The following is a 23,651-nucleotide window of genomic DNA, read 5'->3' as shown; positions in this document are numbered from 1 at the left end:
AAAATATCTTATATACTTAGCTTCACATCCTATTTTAAGTTTTTATCTCTCTTCCGATATATTTTTTTTAAGTTTTTAAGCGACATATTTTTGAGAGTGATTTTTGAAGCTGCATGTGTCAGTAGGTTCAATGTTGTGTTAAAATCCATAAATTTACCCTTTAACAAAAATATTTGAGTTCCGCGAAGTAATGTGTCTCGCTGCGACAACTCGTTGTTAGTGTAAAAGTGTAAATTATTAAGGTCTAGTGCACACTGTCTGTCGGTCTAAAATTAAAATACAGAAAAATGAATAAAAAATACATGTTTCCATTGGATAAAAAAAGTTTTCTATATCAATTAATTTTTTAACTGCAGCCAAGAAACTAAATCGTCACGGGGAATATCAAAAACAAACTAAAGGAATATTGCTGCAGTTCTACAAGTGGCAGATTCAGTTGGCGTAGAAGCAGAGGTCAAGGTCAGATGAATCCTGCCAGACACCATGAACAGACCATGACCTATTGCTTATAGTATCTTACATCTACCAATGAATAAGTTCAAGTTCAGATGAATCCTGCCAGACACCATGAGCACAGTCATGTGCAATCTTTCGGACCCTACACATCGAACCAGTAGTGTAGCATATGTCTCTGATCAAATATAGATGACATATTGCTTATACTATTTTACATTTACCAATGAATAAGTTCAAGGACAGATGAATCCTGCCAGACACCACGAAAACATGTGCAATCATTCCACACATCGAACCAGTATTGTATCATATGTCTCTGGTCAATTACAGATGACCTATTGCGTATAGTATCTGAGAACCATATAAAGTCAAGGTCAGGTGAATCCTGCCAGACACCATGAACACGTGGTCAATCTTTCCGATTCCACACATTTAACCAGTAGTGTATCATGTCTCTGATCACATATACATGTATATGACCTATTGCATCATTTACCAATGAAAAGGACCAATGTTAGATAAACCCAACTTACAGACATGTAGACCTTGCAAATGTTCTCATTTATACAAAATATAGCTATCACTCATAAAAAGTGAGTATATCAGAAGACAATGAAAAACTAACTTTTTAAAGCAATTCCGAACCATTACAATGAGGTCAAGGGCAATGGAAATATCATATGACAGACTGGCAAAAAAAATGTATTTGTAAAATTAGATATATGCATACAAGGTATAAATCAGCCAGGTCTTCTTTAATCTGAAATATCTAAGGAGTTCCATTTGAAAAACTGGTATGAGTGGGATTTTAGCCCCTTTACATGTAGCACAGATTTTGATTAAACATGATACATTTGCGAAAAAAGGAAAAGGCAGTACAATATTCTTAATTCAGCTTGATTTTTATCACGAAGCATCAGTCAGAGGAAATGCAGCGTCTCATTTATGTCTGTTTATGAATGCATACTACCCGATGATGCTGGTAACAAATAGGTAGGAATAAAGTGAGGAAAAGGGGCGGGGGGAGGGGGGGGGGGGTCTCATCCAAAATTCTGCAGAAAATAAATGTCAAAATGCACGTTCCGTTTGATTTTCGTTTTTTAATTGCTCCCTTTGTATCTTCTTCATCCCTAATTTAAGTGATATCCTTTTTAAACAAGACTTTAAATCAATTATTTTTAACGGACATGATCAGTAATTGATTAAGGGGAAATACTGGTGATGAGTTGGCAAACCTGGTCATTTACATGAAAACGATTTTTTTTTTAATTTAGAAATACTGTTTCCTGTGACTACAATTAACGAAGATCAATTAAGAGATAACTGTATTGTACTTGTTTTAAGGATGTCCATCTGTAGTTTTATTGTCGCAAATTTAGTTTACCTCATGTAGAATGTAATAATTTAAAAGTTAAACTTTGATGAAATGTAGATTTTTATGTGTAACTTGCGAGTTTTTTTGCCTTTTCCCGTTCTTGAAATTTAGACCCTTTCGGAATAATAAGTTATTCAAATTCTTGATTTCCTACTATAATTTATGCGTGATTGAGTTATTACTTTTTGAGCAGAAAGTAATAAGTTTTTGTATAGATAGATTATTTCTCTTTTATTGATTAGTCAGGAGTTGTCAAAAAAATAGATATAACAAGATGTGGTATGAGTGCCAATGAGACAACTCTCCAACAATCCAAGTCATAATTTGTAAAAGTAAACCATTATTGGTCAAAGTACTGTCACTAACTGTTTTTTTTTAAGTCAATTGTGTTTTGAAGATTGTGTCATAGTTGTTATTTTGTACTGTATTTATGTTGTGTTGGTTGATATTCATTTTTACTTGATCCTGTTTGTGGGTTCAGATTTGCAAAAATCATTTTCATAAGGTAATAATCTATTTTTCTATTTTTATTAAAGGATATATATTTCATAACAGTACCATAGGCGGATCCCAGGGGGCCCTGGGGGTTCCAGCCCCCCCTTTCGTGGGAAAAATTTGGTTGATTATATAGGGAATCATTGAAGCATGACTGGAGCGGGTCCCCCTTAGGTCAGTCAGCGGGCCCCCCTTAGGAAAAGTTCTAGATCTGCCACTGATGTACATTGTGTAGATAAAGTTGTTGACATTGATAGATAAGTTGCAGATCTAAATTAGTTTGTGATAATTGAAAGAAAAATATTGTGAACTGTTAATTTTGTTTGATTATAATTTGTAAATATCATAATTATCTAATATTTAGAGAAGTGGTTTCGTCACATAACTGGTTCAGGTAAATAAGTTAGAGTTATTTCCCTTTGAACAAAAATAGTTTAATTTAGAAACTCTGGCTAGAAATATGTGTTATGAGATGCACTTGCTGCGCACAAAAAGGATAAAAAATCTGATCACTAGTACAGTATAAGTAAACTTTTTAAAATAAAATTGTTCCTTACAAATAGTATACAATCCAACTATTTTACGACTTATAAGTTTTTAAAAATAAATCTTCCCTTTAAAATTGTAAGATATCAGTTATAATTTGAAAAGAGTAATGACAAGATCTCCAGATATAGAAATTAAACTGTAAAGAAAATTTTTGTACATATTATGGCTTAAATTTTGTCCTAATCCCAACCATTCTACATAAGTCTTACAAGGAAAAATTCCATTATTATTCCTGATTTATGTATAGCACTCTCAACTAATGATTATAAGTAATTTTAAATTTGACCATTTTAATTCTTGTAAATACATGTATATGCAGTTTGTTTCTTAACATTTTCCTATATCCTAGCACATATAAATTATTATATATTTTTAAAAACTTTATGACAATCCTATGAATTAATTATGATATCTATTATTTAGTGATCATTATAACCAAATGCAGTCATCTGTATCAGAGACATATAATACACCCTTGTATTATATGTCTCTGTCTGTATATAATATAATTTATTGTTTCCCTATGTTTTAGAGTGTACATAGTTGCTCAAACTATACCCTTTGGGTAGTGCTCCACATTTAATGGAGGAATATACAAGAAACTGAACTGAACTGAGAAACAACAAGAATGTGTCCAAAGTACACGGATGCCCCACTGGCACTATCATTTTCCATTTTCCATGGACCGTGAAATTGGGGTCAAAGTCTAATTTGGCTTTAAAATTAGAAAGATCATATCATAAGCAACAAGTGTACTAAGTTTCAAGTGGATTGGACTTTAGCTTCATCAAAAACTACCTTGACCAAAAACTTTAACCTGCGGAAGAATGAACAGACGGACGGACGGACGAATGGAGCCACAGACCAGAAAACATAATGCCCCTCTACTATTGTAGGTAGGGCATAAAAATTGGGGGTTCTTTGACATGCTGATTCTAACAATGTATTTTAAAAGATTTTGGATTTTAAACCATAATAGGTAAATGTAAGATTTCAATGTTTACTGTTGTTTGACCATATTCATTTTGGGTAACAAATCTACATGCTGTATCAAATATTCAATCACAAATCAAATTTAGAGCGTGAGCTGTTTTAGGCTAAAATGTTGTGTCCATCTTTGCTCAACTGTTCAAAAAGTTCGAACAAAAAAAATCACATATGATATAGAATATTATTTACAATAAAGTATTCCCTTCATATTTCTTCTGTCAAGTAGGGGTTTGAAAAGCATTAGGACAAAATGTACCTATAGGTCCAACTAAACTCACAATTTATATAGATGGGCAGGAATTCGCTAGTGAAATTTTAGGGTCAATAGTGTTTATCTAATTAAAAAATAAAGAAATCATGCAAATTTGGAGAATAAACATTGTTTAAATATCAAAGTGGGTTAGTCTGTATTGCCAAATGCAAAAAAATTGGATCCAATTGAAAAAATCAACAAAAAATCAGCACTTGTTAAGTGCTGGCAGTTGAAAACTGTAGACAAAAAGTGTGACATTTCTGCAGTGGCAAAACCCCTAGCCATATTTAGAATATGCCTGAAGAATTGTTCTACTATAATAGTTGAAAATCAACTGCAAAATGATCGGTCTATCATTTAGAAACCCCATTTTGTACAGAATCCGATTATTGCTGCAAATAAAATACGTTTGAAAATGGACAAGTGCATGTAACTTTTCGGGTCAACAAATGTTACATGCACCTTTTCATAAGCTGATTAGCTTTGGAAACAAGTTATTGGTCCAGCATGGCAAATTTTGAAAGCTGTCAACAATGGGTACAATTTGGATTTCATGATTTTTATCAATCAACTGAAGTTTGAAAAATATAGAAGGTAAGAAAATTTATTTCATTTTCGTGTCAATACTGCCCAATAATACTCATCTTTTTATAACAGTTGCATACTTTTTATAGTAAGCATTACCATAATTATTTTTTTCACATTTCAACCCACTGACAATTACATTAAAATGTGGCTTTGCCATCTTTCACACTTGGCATCTACCAGTGATCAAGCAGATGATAAGAGAGTGGGACCAGGTTAATTTGGCCTCACAATGAAGTGTTACATGCACTTTCTGTGTAAATTAGGTTCTTTGATAATGATGTGTGACTTGCTTTGCAATTTTGTCAAAAAATATAAGTTTATCTTGTATTTAAACAGGTTTGACCCTTACGATATCCATTTTATTGCTGGAGAGATTTCTGTACATAACATTGACACAAAAATATTTACCAAGGAAAGGTGTCTATGATACATGCAAAAGCTTTTTTTTGTACGGTTTGCCTTATCAATCTAATTTATTACATGAAATACCACAGATTAATTGCCAATTTGATTAACTAGTACTTGTATTCATTCTCAGCATTATAAAGATAACTGGCCACTTAATTTGAAAACATAAAATGTAACATTGACACCAGAATAAAAACAATATTACTTTATTACACTTAAAGCATAATTGGCCAGTGCATAATATTAAATCAAATGTAAATTTATGCTGAATTCTAAACAGAGAAGTTGTTGATCTTTCTTGATTTCTAGACTTTACAATATTTACTTGTAATTCTTATTGTTTAAAGGCATGTAACATTGACACATCTTCTGCGTCCAGGTTACATGCTACAACCTAATAAATGTGCATACAATTATTCAATCAATAAAATCTTGTTGAAATTTAAATTTGCTTCATTAAAATGATATTAAAGAAATAAATGAGTTTTAATTATTTGTGTTTATTTTTTTCCTGATTGACCAGCAATTTTTCTCATCATTTGTTGGTGTTCCTGTCAATGTGACATACATAACCCAGAATTATAATGTTTTAAAAGCATTGATTTCCAAACCTCTGTTGTGAGCTTTAAAATGAGTTTATCTGAGTTTATAAATGACTAACATCTGAAATATTGTCATCACACAATTTCTTTGATGCTCCTATGATAACTTTATGAGTAACATGGACTACGATTTTTGTATCAGGTCTTTTTTGTGTTACATGAGAAGATTTTACTGTGTTAAAATCAACACTTTATCTAATTTTTAATATTCAAAGTTATTATTATGATACTTATTTTAAAAAATAATGTATAAAGTAAACCCAAATTTAACTTTTTTTTCATTAAGAAATTGTGTATGTAACATTGACAGAGTCTATTATTTAGACTTTTACATGTTCAGGCCAGTGTTACATGCGTAAACAAAACTTACTGCCATATGGAGCTATTATCTTATTTTTATTTTACAAAATTAAAGCGTTTTCATGTTTTCCTGTTTAATTTGTCTTTTAACACTAGTTAGTAACATTGACAACAATATTTTGTGTCAAGATTATTTTATGTTACATGCAAAGGTATTACTTCCTTAAAGTCAGACATTTATATAACATTTATAACCTAAATGATTAATTAGATATTACTGGGCAGCAATTCTATTATTTCTCCAAAGTTGACTATTAAGCACACCACTTATATCTTCTGGTCTTCATGTATGTAACATTGACATACAACCTTTTACTTTTCTGTCAATGTTACACGCATGAACAGAACTGATAACATTTACTAAATCCTTTGCTCTATAAAGAGATTATTGATAATTTAACTTGTTTAACCACCATCAAACTTCATCTTTATTTCTAAATATAAATATTCTTTATAGAAGTGTATTTTCTTCATTGACAACAAAATTGGTGTCGGTCTTGAAAATTTACATGCTTTTTTCAATAAAAAAAATCTACAGGCAATATAAACCAAAGAAAGAAAAAGATGATCAGCAATAAATGTGATGAAGAAAACTCTCAGGAAGATGCTGCAAAAAGATACTGTCCCTGACAACCAGTCAGATGGTGATGTCCCTGGCAGCCAGACAGATGGTGATGTCCCTGTCAGCCTGGAAGATGGTGATGTACATATCAGTCAATCAGTTAGTTGGTGATGTTCCTGTCAGTCAGTCAGTCTGTGATGTTCTTGTAAGCCAGTCAGAGGGTAATATCCCTGTCAGCCAACAGATGGTGATGTCCTAGTCAACCTGGCAGATGGTGATGTTCATATTAGTCAGTCAGTTGGTGATGTTCCTGCCAGTCAGTCATATGGTGATGTTCCTGCCAGCCAATCAGATGGTGATGTCCCTGTCAGCCAGTCAGATGGTGATGTCCCTGTCAGCCAGTCAGATGGTGATATCCCTTTCAGCCTGTCAGATGGTGATAACCCTATCAGCCTGGCAGATTATGATGTCTGTGTAAGCCAGTCTGATAAGGTCCCTATTAGTGAGTCAGGTGGTGACGGTCCTTTCAGCCAGTCAGATAGTAGTGTTTTTCTGTGTCAGAAAACCAGATGATGGTGACTGTGCATGCAGACATACTAGTGATCTCCAATTTAACTATTCTACAGCAGTGTAGAAGATAGTTATTTCAAAATCTTGTTTATTTATCCCTTTTCAATCACCAGTCAACACATGTATCATGTGTATTTACTGATGCTCATTATAGAAATCATGAGGAATTCAATTTGTAACATTTTTTTTTAAATTGTTATGCCAATAATTGACATTCCAGAATATCTTTTGCATTATAAGAGGTTCAGGCTCCTTCTGATTTCAAAATAATAATAATAAACTCATCATGGATACCAGAATTGAAATTTTGTAGGCCAGAAACGCTTTTCGTTTACAAAAGACTCTTCAGTGACGCCAAGGAAACAAAAAAGTAAAAGAAGGCCAAATAAAGTTGAAAGCAGGACTATGGTCTAGTGGGTGTTGGTTTTCTCTTCTGAATTGTTTTACACTGGTCATTATGGGGCCCTTTAAATTGTGGCTTCCTGTAGTTTAGGTAACAAGTTTTCAAGATGAAATGGCATTGAAAAATTGAAACAAGATATTTGAGAGTTTCTATATTATTGTAAATTTTATAATCTATGCATGGATTTTGGTTCTGTTTGACGGTAGATTAATTGTTGTTTTGTTTTTTTCTTTTTTCAGATAGATAGTTGAAGATGTTGGAGACAGAAAACAAGAAACAAGAAACTTGTTTTGAATGTTTGAAATAAAATTATTGTTTAAACCTTAAAAAGTTATCATAAATGTAAGATTAACCAGCAGAAATAAAACGAGATATGGGGTAATATGTCTATCAGACAACAACCTCAAAGATGAAACCCAAATTGTTCTTTATAGAAGTTATGTAAACGATTGAAAATAAGATTCTCAATAAATGCAGCTGTATCAACCTCTTGTAGATTTGTCCATGTTTTGTCTTGGTTTTTCATACTATTAGTTTTAAGTGTAACTGTGTCACATGAATGAGGGATACATGTAATCATTTTGTACCCTTACTTTGTCAGTATTAGTTATTGAGTGAGAAACTTGTGGATGCTGATGGTTGTGTGGTTGTCTTCTTATCAATCTCATCCCTGTGCATAAAAAAAACCGGTTGCTTACTTACTGATATAAAAATGTTTCATGTTGTGGAAATTTTGGATGACTCCTTCATCAATTGATCTATCTTTGGTCTTAATTTTATTTTTCTGGTTATTTTGACATTTGAATATCTTTTAATTTAGCCTTCCATAGTGTACCACCATGAACAAGCATAACTTCTGGTATAGTTAAAAAATATAATGTCTGCTGTCTGAAATTTAGGTGAATGGTTTTGGTATTAAAACCACTATTTAAATACTATCATATATGAGAAATGTGGCAGTATTATTGTTTAATTTACATTCAGATGGTTGTTTGGAGGCTTTTTATATCTTTTAAGGTCAATTCTGGCATGGTTCATTATTCATATTTTTTGTGTCCACGTTACATGCAACATTTAAGTCACTATTTTATGACAGAAATGAGATAATGGCAAAAATATTAATACAATTTTTTAATGTGAGGGTAACACAATGAAAAAGAGCCTTTACATGTTCAGAAAGAAAATGATTCTTACTGTATTTTTTCTCTTAAACATTGCATGTAACATTGACAGAAAAGTAGAAGAAACTTGTTTTCACAAAATTTCTGAAAGAAATGAAAATATACATTTTAGAGTTTTGATGATAGACAATGTTTTGTGATCAATATATATGATATTGAATGTTGAATAAGTTAAGGAATCATTAATCTCAATTTGGAAAAAGTGTCCATGTTACATGCTCCAAATTCATTATTTGCTTTGGTTCCAAACTGACGCAAGTTTAAAAATGATTTTTTTTGGTTACAAATAGAAGGACACCATTTGTAGCAATAATTTGTAAAAAATTTAGAAGCTTATAATGATTTTTATTTTTTTCTTACAATGTCACACTAAAGGAGCATTAGCGAATTCCTGCCCAGATATAAGAAGATGTGATATGAGTGCCAATGAGACAACACTCCATCCAAGTCATAATTTACAGGGCGGATCCAGCCATTTTAAAAAGGGAGGGAGGTCCCAAACCAGAGTAAAAGGTAGGTTGCAACTGCATGTATATGCTCCCATTCAAATGCATTGATCGGCCAAAAAAAGGCCAACCCCCAGACCCCCCCCCCCCTGGATCCGCCACTGAATTTATAAAAGTAAACAATTATAGGTCAAATCGCAGCCTTCAACACAGAGCCTGAGTTCACAACAGCAAGCTATAAAGAACCCTAAAAATGACTATTGTTAAACAATTCAAATGGAAAAAAAAAATGAATCTATATAATTACTTGAAACATAAACACTTAATTATAAACCACATCAACAAACGACAACTACTTAACATTCGATTCCTGAAAAACTACTGAACATCATATATATCACAGTTTCAACTGGTTTCAATGACAGACAAAAATTATCAATATATGTAACACCATTTCTAGTAGTAGTAATATATAATATTTCAACAATGATGGTTATACAATGTGTACAAATATTTTTGGAATTGGTACTTAAATGTGTGCACAAAAGCATGAACAATGCACCTAAAATATTTAAAATGAGTCGGATGCATGCTTTAAACATTTATTTATTTCACATCAGAGTATAATGGAATTCTAGTATCTTTGGTAAAAACTTCAAAATAATCCATATGCTGATGTTTAAACACCTCATTGCCATAGCAACACCAACCTGGCGTCAAGTTCCTCGCAAATATTTCCAAACAATTTGGAGTTTCTGGAAGATAAGGTTTCATAATATCTTGTAATGGAATTTTCATAGAATGAATACTGCTAGGCACGCTCATCATTGTCATGTCTAATGGTAGATTGTCATTGTTTAACGAAGCAGGTAAGATAGTTCTCTCATTACAAATGCCATCTAAAGATTTAGAACTTATCTTTTCACTTAAGTTTTCTTTGCATTTCATATTTTTACAAATGTCATTTTTAGTATGTTCTTCTTCTGTGTTAGAGTCTATCTTTTCATCGGATACATCCTTCATTTCTGTGTGTTTACATTTTCCTAATATAAGAATTTCATATGGTTTTTTATGTTCGGACATTATGTCTAATACTGTGCTGCCAGTCTTTGTGACTTTAATCCAATACCATGTTGTTATAAAATCTACATTCCAAAAGGGGAATAACTCTTGTATAACAAAATCCTTATGTTTCATTTTGTTTGTAACCCACACACCAATAACACAACCAGGGGAAGATAACTCAGGAACTGGGATTTTAAACAATTCTTCGTTATCCAAAGTCCAATATTGTTTCTTTCTTTTAACAGACTTATTCTCCCATGGGGGATCAAGTAAAATAAAGTCAAATTCATTTCTGCCTAAAATTGTAGAAAAATAGTTTAAATTAACAGTGTCACCCATAATGAAAGAACATTCAGCAGGTAAAAGGTAAAAGTCATCCTTAATTTTAACTTTTATGGGAGAGTTGCTGCAATTTTTCACAAGTTTATTACACAAATTATCATAAACACCTTGCGGTTTCAAAGTCACAGTTTTAATGTCAAGGTCGTTGATATCAGTATAACACAATTCCCTTAATTTGTCTCCTGGTCCAGAGTTGGTAGCAATTTTCCTTGCAGAAACATTATTATCTAATGATTTACCAAGATCTCTAAAAAGCTTGATATCTTTGGAACCATCGAGTAAAGATTTATAGGCACGTAAAATCACTTCTATAATTTTATCATGATATGTTTTAGCTTTAATTTCTCCTTTATTTAAATCAGATTTTCTTTTTCTTTTTCTCTTTTTACGATTGGCAAATATATCTTCATCCCTTTCCTGTACTCTGATTTTACTTTCAAACTGGCTATCCATGATAAATTGGCTATTTATTTCAAACATGTCCCTTTTGTATGAGAAATCTGTCATAGTACCGTCTTCAGAATTAACATCTTTAAAAGCCTCTGCAATCATTTGCCGATGATCAAGTATCCAGCCATACATATTCTGATATATAACGGCCATCTTTTGAACTATTACACCATGTGAGTCCTTTACATTGATTACTGAAACTTCACTTCACTATCAGATTTCTTTATCAAATTGTGCACATGAAAGTCATTGCATGTGTTTTAACATCAGAATGACAACCATATCTGGAAATAAATAAAACAAAATAATATGAGTTAAAATCTATTTAGTTAACATATACAGTGATATATATCTGTCATACATGTCAGAGTGTCTGTCTGATTTTATAGATAAGTTAATTGTAAATACAGAGGGAAAAAAATAATGCATTATTTTCTTCTTTTTTTTTTATATCTATATACATGATATATGTTTGAAAATTATAATTGTACTTATTCTTCTCATTTTGGTCTACTTGATAGACAAATAAAGTATTTGGTTGTAAGCATGGAAAACACATACCAAGCAAGGGTCCAAAACAGTCACATTTGCCATTATGTTTGCCAGTCAAATCCTAAATTGAAAGCTATTTGTCCTAAACAAAAAAATTGGGATTTAGAACAATCCTGAGGGCCCTGCTAATAATATGATGCCAAGGGGAAAATTGGCTTATGATCACTGATCACTTCACAGTACAAGCTAATTGAAAGAATGTCTATCGGTGATAATACATTTATTCAAAACTCAGAATATTGTGGGTTCTCATTGGAAGTTATTTGACTTTTTCCAGTCTTAAATGAGAAGAAAAATCTGTTTACTAATAAGATATATAAACATGATGTGGTATGATGCCAATGTAACAACTCCCCATCCAAGACAATTTGTAAAAGTATCAAACCATTATAGGTCAAAGTACCTGTTTAACACTAACATGTTTATTGATGTTTAAGATGGTCTGAGTTTTCTTTGGGATGATTTGTCTAGGAATGCAGGTCTGTTTGCAAAAAAACATGTTTGTTTGCATTCTGAAAATGTTTTTTGTTTTGTTTAAATCAATAAACATATCTGTTATGTTTTTCATTTAAAGTCTTTACCAGTTTACCGGTTTACTCACCACATGTACTAAGCAAACTACATGCAGTATATATATGTAGGACTCTAAAGTGCAATGGGGACCCTAATGTGATGATCACACTAAAGTGCGATGGTATATGCTTAAGTGCATTTTTCCACGAATACGGTTTGTTTGCAAAAGTGTGGACGTATGCATTATGACGCTTCAAGCCGTTTGAGCATACAAAAATTAACATGCCGGTAAACGAGAATATTTGTGGAGATGAAGGATTTTTAAAAGACAAGAAAAGCGATACAAATGAAACAAACATTTTAGTCAGTGATATAGAAGACTGTATGCGGAGGAGTTTTTTCAAACAAAATTACCCACGGTACAAAACCTTTTAACTCGCTTTGACGGTGCGGACAAACATGTTTGTGTCAGAATAGTGGATATAAAAGGACTTAAAATCAACATAGAAAACTGACGACAGTAAGGGGAAAGTGCATTATATAACCGTAAAAGAGAGCGAAAAAGTCAAACTACACCAAGTGTCAAAGTATTTAAATTCATCCAAATTTAATTTAGAAACTCCTTCTATGTTTTTAATCGAATGTTATTAACTTGATTGAAATAAAAGCTACTTTTTAACTTTCCATTTAAGTTAATATGTATTGTCATGTCTGTGAAAGAAATGGATATATTCGTCAACAAGTTAGTGAAATACCAGAGACATATCAGAGAAATATGTCTCTGGACATACCAAGCAGTTGTGTAGTATCATCATATGATTGCCCAAGAGACAATTCTCAAAATAAGACTGGAACCTATAGTTTATTGCATGGTTAACCCAGCAGATAGTTATGTTTTATGACTAAACATGCTAAAGGTTATCAGAAGGACCATTGAAAAACAATTGATACGAGAAAAATAACGGAGTCAATTAATGAAACATTTATTCACCTATAAACAATTGTATTATATAAGTTTCTGTATTAATAACACAGCAGTTAAAAACAAAACACATTGCCTGAACACCATTCCCGTTACACCATCGCACTTTAGCGTGTAAACCAATGTCCTACCATTGCACTTTATCGTGTCATCTGATTGCATTTAAAAAAACAAACAACCATCGCACTATAGCGTCTGACACCATCGCACTTTGGCGTAGACCATCGCACTTTGGCGTGACCATCATACTTTAAAGTACCATCACACTTTAGAGTCCTACATATATATATACATTAAAGCTAGTTATAACAACAATCATGATTTTCAAACACATATATACCAATTTAAACGGTTAAATCATACATAATTAACATTTAATAATTAATCATTAAATAAATTAAAAAATATATCATATTTAAGACTGATTTTTAATCGCCAAATTTTTATTCAGGAATACATATATATATTCATATGCACATAAAAATATCTATCAATATAAATGGAATTTGGATTAAAATAGGGGTCGAACGGACCAATGGGGCGAACGTTCAAGTACAAAAGTGTTTTGAGGGCGAACGGGTAATGTGCAAAAGTGTAAGGTGTCTCGCCCCCAACTGTGAATGACGTGCATTTTAGCTCTCATGGAGTTAACTCATTGACAAGAGTCGACAACTTAGAGTATGAAGATAGTGTTTCTATAAATTACGAAAACTATACGAATCATACATGCATTTTAAATTTATGAGGGTCAGTATGCCAGTGGACAGCTGGTGGACATCGTAGGGCACCTGTTAGTCCGAGTCTTTAAAGGTTTTTGCCCTTACTATACAGCGGCTTTGTTCAAACCCAGTTGTGACCAAGATGTTTTGCGTTCATAGAAACAATATGGCGGACTAAGATTTTTTTACGATTAGAAGACCCCACCGTAAGAAAATGAGTTTATGTATTATTCTGACAATTATTTTGTTTTTAAGTTAATTTGAGATAAGTTTTTTATCACACACTAATGAATGACAAAAATTTTTTGTTATGAAATATTGTAAAAGAGGGACGAAAGATACCAAAGGGACAGTCAAACTCATAAATCTAAAACAAACTGACAATGCCTTGGCTAAAAATGAAAAAGACAAACAATAGTACACATGACACAACATAGAAAACCTAAGAATAAACAACACGAACCCACCAAGTGCTCCGGAAGGGTAAGCAGATCCTGCTCCACATACACATGTGGCACTATTCCGTTTTGCCAGACAAGTCATTTGACGTCAGAGTAATCTCGGACTAATGTGGCACCCGTTGTGTTGCTTATGTGATAACACATCTGATCAATACAATAAATGTAGTCTAATTCAGTAGGTCAGAATTATGAAAGGGAAGGGGATTGTAGTTACGACGTAAGGAGCATATGGACCATAATTTGCTATTGGGCTCCGTTTCCTATAACTATAGAAAAGTGATAAAATGTGAATTACTGTAAGAAAAGTTGCAACTACATCTAAAGATGCCATTATTTTTTATCAACATACAAGTGTATGCTACTCTTCCCTAGAAAAAAAATTAAAATATACGAATTTCAAAGATTCTACAACCGTATTTTTTTGTCGTTTCTCGCGTTACTTATTGCTTCCGAAGAGCATAACGCTGACTGATTTATAGATAATCGTCACCAGCAAATTCGTAACTTTTGCTTTCAAATAACAAAGAACATCGACCAATAAGAATAGTGAGAAGAAAATGCTGAGAACTATAAGTATAATTTATGTAGCAGATGTAAGAACAGTGGCGTGATTTTTGTGTCCGATTTCGTAACGCAATTTTTAGATGATGTAATCTGCTTTGTTGTAATAGAATTCTTAAAAACAATATGCAAATATGAACTCTCGCGAGATGTTCAAACAGGTAAATCAGAAGCAGAAGTCCAGTTATTTATTAAAATTGTTTTTGTCCTTAAGTTCTTACCATTTCCGGTCATACGTGAAACATATGACTAACATGTGATAACGCCATTACAGCCGGATGTACGAAATACTAGGTCTAAACATTGTTTTTGTTTCCAACGGGATGTTAGCAAACATAATCTGTAGACTTGTTTCGTCTTGTTTAAAAGAGGAAAATACAATTGTCAAAGAGATTGCGCCGGTGGTCTGTTATTTTTCCTAAGTGCATAATGTTACATACGATCCTGTGTGAAAATAAATGCCCAATGACTTGACAAAATCGATTTCATATTTGACAGACATTAGAACACACTTCGTTTCCCGATAATGACGTGAAGAGTCCTTGGAAAAATCAATCAAATTACGTCTCTTATCATTGTACCAATGCTCGTTGGATTCATTTAACATCAGCAGTAAATATTACTGGATATTTTAGGTGAATAAATATAATTTAATAACAAATACATGACGTTAATATACCGTTACACTTAGAATGTACAAAGTTGGAATCCTGTCACAGTTTTTAATTAATATTTTTTATTCATGTTCTGCAAACACTTATCAGAAACGCAATAAACTTGTCAAAGGAGAAGTAAACGTTTACCATGCATGACTTGAAAGGAAATTCTTTATTGATTTTAGCCCACTAAAGTAGGTTAAAATGTTGAAACCATGTAGATGGTGTACAGGTCACAAGTATCACAGTGTGCCTATTTTAAAGATTTTAATTCCAAGTTAAAAGTTTTTTTCTTTACTGGATTTAAAGAATGTTACATTGCCAATGATTTGGAATAAATTGTTTATAACTGGAATATCAAAACCAAATATAAATACATTTTTTTTGCTTAAACATCAAGATACAACGATTATAGTATCCTGTATCAATGGAGAAAATATGGAAAATTCTGAATAAATTGTACTAGTTGTTTTCAAAACAAGCACATATTTAGGAGTTTTATAATACTCAGTTACATTTAAGATGGATTTTAAGAAAAAGTATACTGTTCAGATTATTTTAAGCAGATTTTGCAATAAAATAAAACTAAAAAAATGCTTTCGGTTTCTTATGGTTTCCTGTCAGGTTTAAAAAAAAACTTTAATATAACATTGAAAATAGATTTTAAACATTAACATGAAGCAAGTAACACTAGTAATGGTGTTTATTTATGCCTTTTGAATTATATTGTGCAAAATAAAGAAAATAAAGATTGGTTTCCTGTTTGGTTTCATGTCACGTAAACAGTGAATCAAAATGTATTAATTTTTTCTCGAAAAACTCAATTGTTCCATTCATACTATTCTAACACTAACACAACCCACAAAATAAAAGTTAAAATTTTAGAACTTATAAAAAAGGATACGAAAAGAAACCAAAGGCCGAATACCAAATTATGGTCCATATCCAATATCATTTGTGCAATGGTTATTCCATAATGGTCAACCAACTCGTGATGGTGTCCATAAAATTTAAGAAGGGATGATTTCAACCTCACCATTTGGAACTCTTGGTTTAATAGCTTCCTTGTGAGCAGCAACCCTCTATCAAGAAAATCATGATAGGAAATGCAAGCACAGGAATATCGTTTTTTTTTTTTTTTTTGAAACAATTAGATCATCTTTATTGCACTAAATGCTGTTTAACAATTTACCTAGCTTACAGCTTTAGGCTAAGTATCCCTGTATATCAATTATTATACATCCAGGGAGAATATATAATAAAATATTATATTAATGTTAGTGTTTTACAATGAAGCATAATACATTATATAAATAAACATCAATACAAATAGATTCATTCATTTAAAAATCAAATTGTGTGTTTCTGTTTATAAATCTGGAAAAAATTTACGGTTCTACGCCGTGCCGTTTTGTTATTATATTATGTGTATTTACTTTCTTACATGTACAGGTAACGTGTGTAGGAGTGTCTCGAGAATAGTGTATTGGAGTTAGCCTAACTTTTTAATATTCTTTTATATTGTGATATTATGGATTTATTTTTCCTAGCTTACATTCTTGATCATGTTTATTTAGGAAAATACACATATAGGTAAGTGAATAATTATGTTAACTCAAATCAAAAGGTTATTTGCGTAGCTTTATTTTGTTTGTTTGTGGCACCTCGTGGTATAATATTTAGACTAGGCCAAGGTAATTAGCATATGTTAATTTGTCAACCAGTAATACTTTTACTTACAGGTTACAATATGTTGACGTCTTTATTAACATTTTTCCGGTTTCAATGTTTCTTATCGCATTTAATTTTATTATGTCGTTTATTTCTTTTTTAAAAATTTTAAAGATTTCTATCTTTGTTTCTTTTTTGTTTGAGACAAAATGTGCCTTATATATTGAGAAAAATATAACTGTTATCAGGGTGTTTATATCAGAATATTTTTTGTCTGCAATTTTATAGCCAGTTATTAAATTTTCTATCTTTAGAATGTGTCTATCTATTTGAAGATAAAGTAAAAGCTTATTTATTTCTTGCCAGTAAGTATTATTATACTGGCATGTAATAAAAAAATGTTTATAGTTGTCAATTTCTTTGCAAAAATTACAAGTATTGTTTTCTAATACTTTCCACTGAACTAGCAGTTCATTGCATGGAAGGATGAAGTGAAGCAATTTCCATTTAAACATTTTAAATTTGTTGTTATCTAGGTAATTAAAAATAAAATCAAGAGTGCTTTTAAATTTTATATTTATATTTTCTTCAAAGATTCTTTCCCACTTTAGAAAACCTACAGGTTTTTCTTGCTTATGGGGGACAAATAGTATTGAATATATTTCTTTATTACTCATTTCTGGATGAATGTTGTGATTGAGTAGTATTTGCAGATTTTTTGAATTATTTATATTTACTGTTGTTTTATATGAGCTTTCTTGCTTTAAAATATTCTGCCAATGTTTTGGAATAGCTTTCTTTAATAAGGATAATTCTCGAATCCAATCACGTTTATCTATTATTTTGGTTAATATTCTATTTTCTGATATATAACCTTTTTCGTCAAGTATATCATTTACATACAGAATATTCTGTTCAATCCATTTAGTAAATAATAAGGGTTTTCCTTTTGTTTGTATGTTATGATTACCCCATAAAATCTGCTTTCTTATGTCTAGAAATGTTTGCGGGGTCTTTGTCTGTCCCCCCTTAACATTAATCCAAGTTTTAATCAATTGCTGATAGAACTCAGGAAGGGATTTAAATATTTTTTTGTCTAACATATTAACATTTTTAATGTTCATTTGAAATATCAAAAGGTTTTTACCAAATTTGTTTAAGTAAACTTGAGGTAAGATTGACCAATTTTCACCAGAATTTTGTTTAAGTTTTAAAATCCAGCGTAATTGAAGTGCTTTTAGATACAAATCTATATCGATCATTTTTAACCCTCCTTCTAAATAGTCTTTACAAAGGGTTGCACGTTTAATTTTATCTTTTTTTCCATTCCATATAAATTTATATACTAGAGTTTTAAACTTTTGTATTATTTCCTTTGGGATGTACATATTTGATGCAATATAAGTTAAATTTGGAAGAATTAGTGATTTTACTACTATTAGAACAGGAATATCGTATCAATTGGGAGATATATATACCCTGTATGCAGGTGCTGCTGGAATGTTGCTACTTAGAAATCGAAAGTTCACAATTGGAAAGCTGAAATCATCTCTTTTGTCGTAAAGCTTTGTTTTCAATCGACCCTCATTGTCAATTTCTAGATGTATTTTAGTCAAGATATGAAGCCGACTTAACTGTATCTGTAGTATCCTTTATCTCAAGTTCAATGGGATAGATGTGTTCCACATAGTCACCACATTTTGAATTATTTAGTGAAAGAACATCATTTATATAGCAGAAAGTAGAGTTAAAGGATATTGCTAACTTCTTATCTTTCTTCCTAAGAAGTTCCTGCATGAAGTCAGCCTCATAATGATAAAGAAATAAGTCGGCAAGTAGAGGTGCACAGTTTGTTCCCATTGGAATGCCGACAGTCTGTTGCCCAGTGTTGAAAAACATGTCCTCCGAACGTAACAAATATGTTGTCAATCAAGAAATCGAGCATCTTGATAATATCAGTTTCAGAGAATTTTTTGTTTGAATCGGAGAGGTCCTTTACAAAGTAGGATTTATTCCTCTCTAAGACAAGATACTTGTATCTACGTTGGCCATTCTTTTTTATGAAGCAAAGCAATACCAACTCTTTCAATTTGTCTTTTAGTTTGGAATGTGGAATACTTGTGTAAAGAGTAGAAAAGTCAAATGTTTTAATACTGTTACAAGATAAAAGAGATGTATTTGATTATTTGTTTTAATCATTGTTAAACTGGACAAGTTATTTCGAGCTGTGTATGTGAAATGCTGTCAGTAAGAATGTTTTACTTTGAAATACACTTGATGTATATATGTCAATTTCCCTATCAACTGTGAGGAGACAGATTTTTATAAACAAATTCTTAATCCTTAGTTAAATGAAATGCATCATTAAACATAGATATATACATGTACATGTATCAATAAACATTTTTTGTGTGAGTTTGTGGTCTAGTGGTTAAGACCGATGGCTTCAGTCTGAAGGTCCTGAGTTCGATTCTCACTCGGGGTGCTAAAAATATCAGTACATCAGAAGGGTAATTTTCACCCTCTCACGCACATCTCTGGTACCCAGACCGGAGTTTAAACTAGAATGGGTACTTAGGGGGCCTCAGTTGGTCAAAGTTGTCCCCTACTTGACCTGGAGATCAATTCTTCTGATATCTCTCTGGTTTGTCTGTTTCCATTGAGTGGCCTGGGGGTTCTCTCCAAGTACTTCAGCTTCCTCCACCATAATAACAGACTTCCCGGTGTCCTGCATGCTCCCTTGAGCGACGTTGGATGGGGATTGTTCTGGTGGTGGTATAATATTGTAAAGGTCACATCTCCATTAACCCTTAGGGAGTGTACATGGATCCGCTGTACCCTTGCAGTCAATCAAGGGGTGCATCTAAATTGGCGGAATCTTGAATACATACATTTAACACTTTTAGTAATACTATATAGCTGAATTATATCTCAGAATGAGCTATTAAAGATATGTTTCAAATAACTTTCTTCCTTCATAGGGGTTTGTAACAATTTGCCAGGTTTACCATCTATAGTAATACAAACTCCAAACTCCGTATGAATAGCAGGATATAGTAAACCTGGCAAATTGTAACAAACCCCTGTGCTTACATCAAGCAAAAAGCACTTTTTAATTGTGACATCCAATTTTTCAAATTCTGATTTCAACATGTTCAAAGTTTAAGGGAAGTTAAGTAATGGCGGACAAATTTGCATACCAGTGTAAAGACGTCTAATATTGTATCATATCGATAATGTGATAATTTAACAGATTAAATATTGTAAACTACAATGTAACTGTGAAATGTGTTTGGATTTTTAGAAATATTGTCCATGAAAACTATTTATATATATTATAAATATAATAGAATGGAATATGTTAATTCACCAAATTTATAGGGCCTCGGGAGGACATACAGCATGTACATGTAAATGAAAGCAAGACAACTCACATCAAATCTCCAAACTTTTTCACCAACTCTCCCAATTTGAATGGAATATGTTTATTCACCAAATTAGGCAGCAACCATTTGATTTTCTGGGGGGGGGGCTATGGTTTTTTTTTACTGTGCAATACTTTTTTTTCGGCGAAGAACTAACTATTTTTTTAGCGACAAACCAAAAAAAAAAATTTTTCTTTCAATTTTAGCATTACATATAGTGGCAGCTGAGGGTGAAACAAACAAATTTTTTTTCTCAGGGTCTTTTTCACCAACTCTCCCAATTTTCTAAAAAAATGCCCCACTCTTGCATTCTTGTGTACCAACCTGCCCCACAAAAAAGTTCCCCACACCTACATGTAGTTTACCAACTCATCCTACTTACAAAACATGTATGAAAAAGGTAAAACCCAGATGGATACATGTATATTAATTATTATAGAGGTCTGCCAACTCGCCCCACTTCAATTAAAACTTTAATAGCAACATGGAATACAATAGAAAATTATGAAAAAGTTAAGCTGCCTTGTTTATGCATTCACTATGTCCACTGTGTTTCCTTGTGCTGTGTGTTAGGCTAATGGGTGTCTCATACAGAAGGCACTGTAGTGTGATTTTTGTGACCAGTGGCAGCATCATATTTGTAATTACTTGTAAACATTACGTTAACACCCTTGATTCTTGACTTACAATGTATCTTATAAACATGATAAATACATTGTACAGTGATTACATTTACCAGAAAAACAAAATTTCACTTTATTACTGAATATTTTGTATTGTATCTAATAAAGTAATATGTATATATGTTATGAAATGACCATTTCACATATAAAATATTTAAGTGTCAATAATTTAATTTGATTCTCTAAGGTCATCAATTTTGTTGTTGTAATTATTCTACATTTTCGAGGTAGGTTTCGTACAGCTGATCATATATTATGAGGGATCTTCTGTGACTTACAATTGATTATGCATTCAGCAACCACCACTGACATAGGCGGATCAAGTGGGGTCCAGGCGCTCCCCTCCCCCCCCTTTCGTGGGACACAAATTTGGTTGATTATATAGGGAATCATTGAAGCATGACTGGAGCAGGCCCCCTTTAGGTCAGTCAGGCCATGGGAAATTAATTGTTGGTTTCCCCTAACATGGGAAAATTTTAAAGACCCGGCAGGCAGGCTTTTTTTTTTTTTTTTTTTTGTAACCATGCATAATTTTATATCTATATGTATTGTTTCTACAGCGGAACTTTAATCTTGCATACTTCCAACTCACTTTTAGTTGTCTCTGCAAAAAAAAATTATCTTAATTTATTTTTTTTATTTTTTTTTTTTTATTTTTTTAATATTTTTTTTTTTTTTTTTTCACAAAAAAAATTGAATGACCCGGCGGGAAAACAGTGACCCGGTCGGGTTAGGGGAAACCATGAATTATTTTCCCATGGCCTCAGCAGGCCCCCCCTTTAGGAAAAGTTCTGGATCCGCCACTGACTGATATGGTTTTCAGGTTTCATGAATTTTTCTACCTTACATCTGAATCAGAGTTGTCTCTCTTTAGCTGTCTTTCTTATTTAGATTTATTTGACAGACTGATTTAAATTTGTTTTAATGTTTCAGAAGTTTAAGCTGAAGTGTATCATGTTACCATGACAACAGCTATATTACAACAGAGATCTGTTGTGTGGTCAGATATGAGGCCTAAATCTGCTTCTACAGACCAAATGGAGGATAGTAATCATGGTTTTAGACCTTCTAGGCCAAGACCAAAGTAAGCATTATTTTATAAAAAAAAATGAATTTTAACATTTTTAAGAAAACCTTCATGCCATTGTGAATAGATTGTTGTGCAGTGGCAAATATTTCATTCACATTTAGGATGATACATATATATACTGTACACTAAATAAAAGACTGGGGTCATAGTAATATTATAGATCATGTAGAGGCCAATACCAAAGTAAGCATTATACTCATTATTATAAGTATACACAACTGAATTTCAATCTATATCAGAAAACCTTTATGCACTTAAGATTTATTTGTTATCTCATGAGCAACATGATGGATGCAACATGTGGAGCAGGATCGGCTTACCCTTCCAGAGCACCCCTAGTTTATGGTGGTGTTCACGTTGTTTATTCTTTAGTTTTCTATGTTACATACATCATGTTTTCTATTTTTTGTCTGTATATCTTTTTCATTTTTAGCCATGGCATTGTCAGTTTATTTTTATACGACCGCAAAATTTGAAAAATTTTCGTCGTATATTGCTATCACGTTGGCGTCGCTGTTGGCGTCGTCGTCGTCCGAATACTTTTAGTTTTCGCACTCTAACTTTAGTAAAAGTGTATAGAAATCTATGAAATTTTAACACAAGGTTTATGACCACAAAAGGAAAGTTGGGATTGATTTTGGGAGTTTTGATACCAACTTTTTAGGAATTAGGGGCCAAAAAGGGCCCAAATAAGCATATTCTTTTTTTTCGCACAGTAACTTTAGTTTAAGTAAATAGAAATCTATGAAATTTTGACACAAGGTATATAACCACAAAAGGAAGGTTGGGATTGATTTTGGGAGTTTTGGTTCTAACAGTTTAGGAATAAGGGGCCAAAAAGGTGTCCAAATAAGCATTTTTCTTGGTTTTTAAGTAATTAGAAATCAATTGGAGTTATCTTTCTTTGTATAGAATAGTAGTTGAATCAACTTTTTTGCACCATAACTTTAGTATAAGTGAATGGAAATCTATGAAATTTAATCAGAAGGTGTATGACCACAAAAGGAAGATTGGTATTGATTTTGGGAGTTTTGGTCCTTATAGTTTAGGAATAAGGGGCCAAAAAGGGGTCTTAATAAGCTTTTTGTTTTGGTTTTCGCACCATAACTTTAGTATAAGTTATTATCGGACCACAGATGAATTATCACGTTGTGATTGGTTAAACGCAGTCACGTGGTGACCCCCTATGAGACCATATGGGGTTAGTAAGTTTCATATGGGGTTCATGACGCGTTAATTGCGA

General features: G+C 32.2%; 2 protein-coding genes across 4 annotated transcripts in view; one reads left to right on the top strand and one right to left on the bottom strand.

The window, feature by feature from the left end:
- Positions 1-9,714: 9,714 nt before the first annotated feature.
- LOC134700148 (N(6)-adenine-specific methyltransferase METTL4-like) lies at positions 9,715-13,948 on the bottom strand. Its single transcript, XM_063561514.1, has 2 exons — positions 13,869-13,948; positions 9,715-11,379 (listed from the first exon to the last, which is right to left on the bottom strand). Exon 2 carries the CDS (start codon positions 11,246-11,248, stop codon positions 9,845-9,847), a length of 1,404 nt encoding a protein of 467 aa, XP_063417584.1. The 5' UTR covers positions 11,249-11,379; positions 13,869-13,948; the 3' UTR covers positions 9,715-9,844.
- Positions 13,743-23,651, top strand: part of LOC134700147 (cingulin-like protein 1) — a 54,600-nt gene continuing 44,691 nt past the window's right edge. For 2 of the 3 annotated variants that reach the window (XM_063561512.1, XM_063561510.1), the window contains exons 1-2: positions 13,952-14,067; positions 22,252-22,402. In XM_063561512.1, the coding sequence (XP_063417582.1) occupies positions 22,281-22,402 (122 nt within the window). In that variant the 5' untranslated portion in view covers positions 13,952-14,067; positions 22,252-22,280. Of the gene's footprint in view, positions 13,821-13,951; positions 14,068-22,251; positions 22,403-23,651 lie in introns of those variants that run through there. The other variant, XM_063561511.1, reaches the window with a different exon arrangement.

Source organism: Mytilus trossulus, unplaced genomic scaffold (assembly GCF_036588685.1).
Source record: "Mytilus trossulus isolate FHL-02 unplaced genomic scaffold, PNRI_Mtr1.1.1.hap1 h1tg000122l__unscaffolded, whole genome shotgun sequence".
NCBI classification, from domain to species: Eukaryota; Metazoa; Mollusca; class Bivalvia; order Mytilida; family Mytilidae; genus Mytilus; species Mytilus trossulus.
This window is presented reverse-complemented; position numbering and strand designations above follow the sequence as displayed.